Source organism: Corvus brachyrhynchos, unplaced genomic scaffold (genome assembly GCF_000691975.1).
Source record: "Corvus brachyrhynchos isolate BGI_N302 unplaced genomic scaffold, ASM69197v1 scaffold442, whole genome shotgun sequence".
Lineage (NCBI taxonomy): Eukaryota > Metazoa > Chordata > Aves > Passeriformes > Corvidae > Corvus > Corvus brachyrhynchos.
The window spans coordinates 101,657-102,179 of NW_008236443.1; the positions used below are offsets into that span (position 1 = coordinate 101,657).

Consider the following 523-nt stretch of genomic DNA (forward strand, 5'->3'; position numbering starts at 1 on the left):
GGGGACAGGGGGGAGGGCGGGGAGGTGACCGCGGTGTCCATGGGGGGGACAACACCTCCGTGGGGACCGGGGGAGGGAAGGGTGGGGGTGGCACTCGGGGTGAGGTGGGACGGAGGGAGGGGCATGAACAAACGGGGACCGATGGGTGGGGGGACAGGACAGGGTCACCCTCACGTCCCCTGTCCGGCAGTGGGACCTGGTCTGTGGCTACCGGCAGCTGCGGCAGATGGCCCAGTCCATCTACATGGCCGGGGTCCTGGTGGGCGCCCTGGTCCTGGGGGGCCTCTCGGACAGGTAAAGGCAGCAGACACCCCCCTGTGCCTCAGTTTCCCTGTGGGGCTCTGGGCAGCCCATCCCCAGTGGCTCCCAGTGGCTCCCAGTGGCTCCCAGTGGCTCCCGTTGCAGGTTTGGGCGCAAGGCCATGCTGATGTGGTCCTACCTGCAGCTGGGGGTGATGGGGACGTGCACGGCCTTCGCCCCCAACTACGCCTCCTACTGCGTCTTCCGCTTCGCCGGCGGGGGT

At 69.4% G+C, this 523-nt stretch overlaps 1 protein-coding gene across 1 annotated transcript in view; it reads left to right on the forward strand.

Annotated features, from left to right (window-relative positions):
- The first annotated feature begins 159 nt into the window (after positions 1-159).
- LOC103624403 (solute carrier family 22 member 6-A) overlaps positions 160-523 on the forward strand; it is a 4,073-nt gene continuing 3,709 nt past the window's right edge. Inside the window, exons 1-2 of the mRNA XM_017747256.1 lie at positions 160-294; positions 406-521. Coding sequence (XP_017602745.1) covers positions 227-294; positions 406-521 — 184 coding nt within the window. The 5' untranslated portion in view covers positions 160-226. The remainder of the gene's footprint in view (positions 295-405; positions 522-523) is intronic.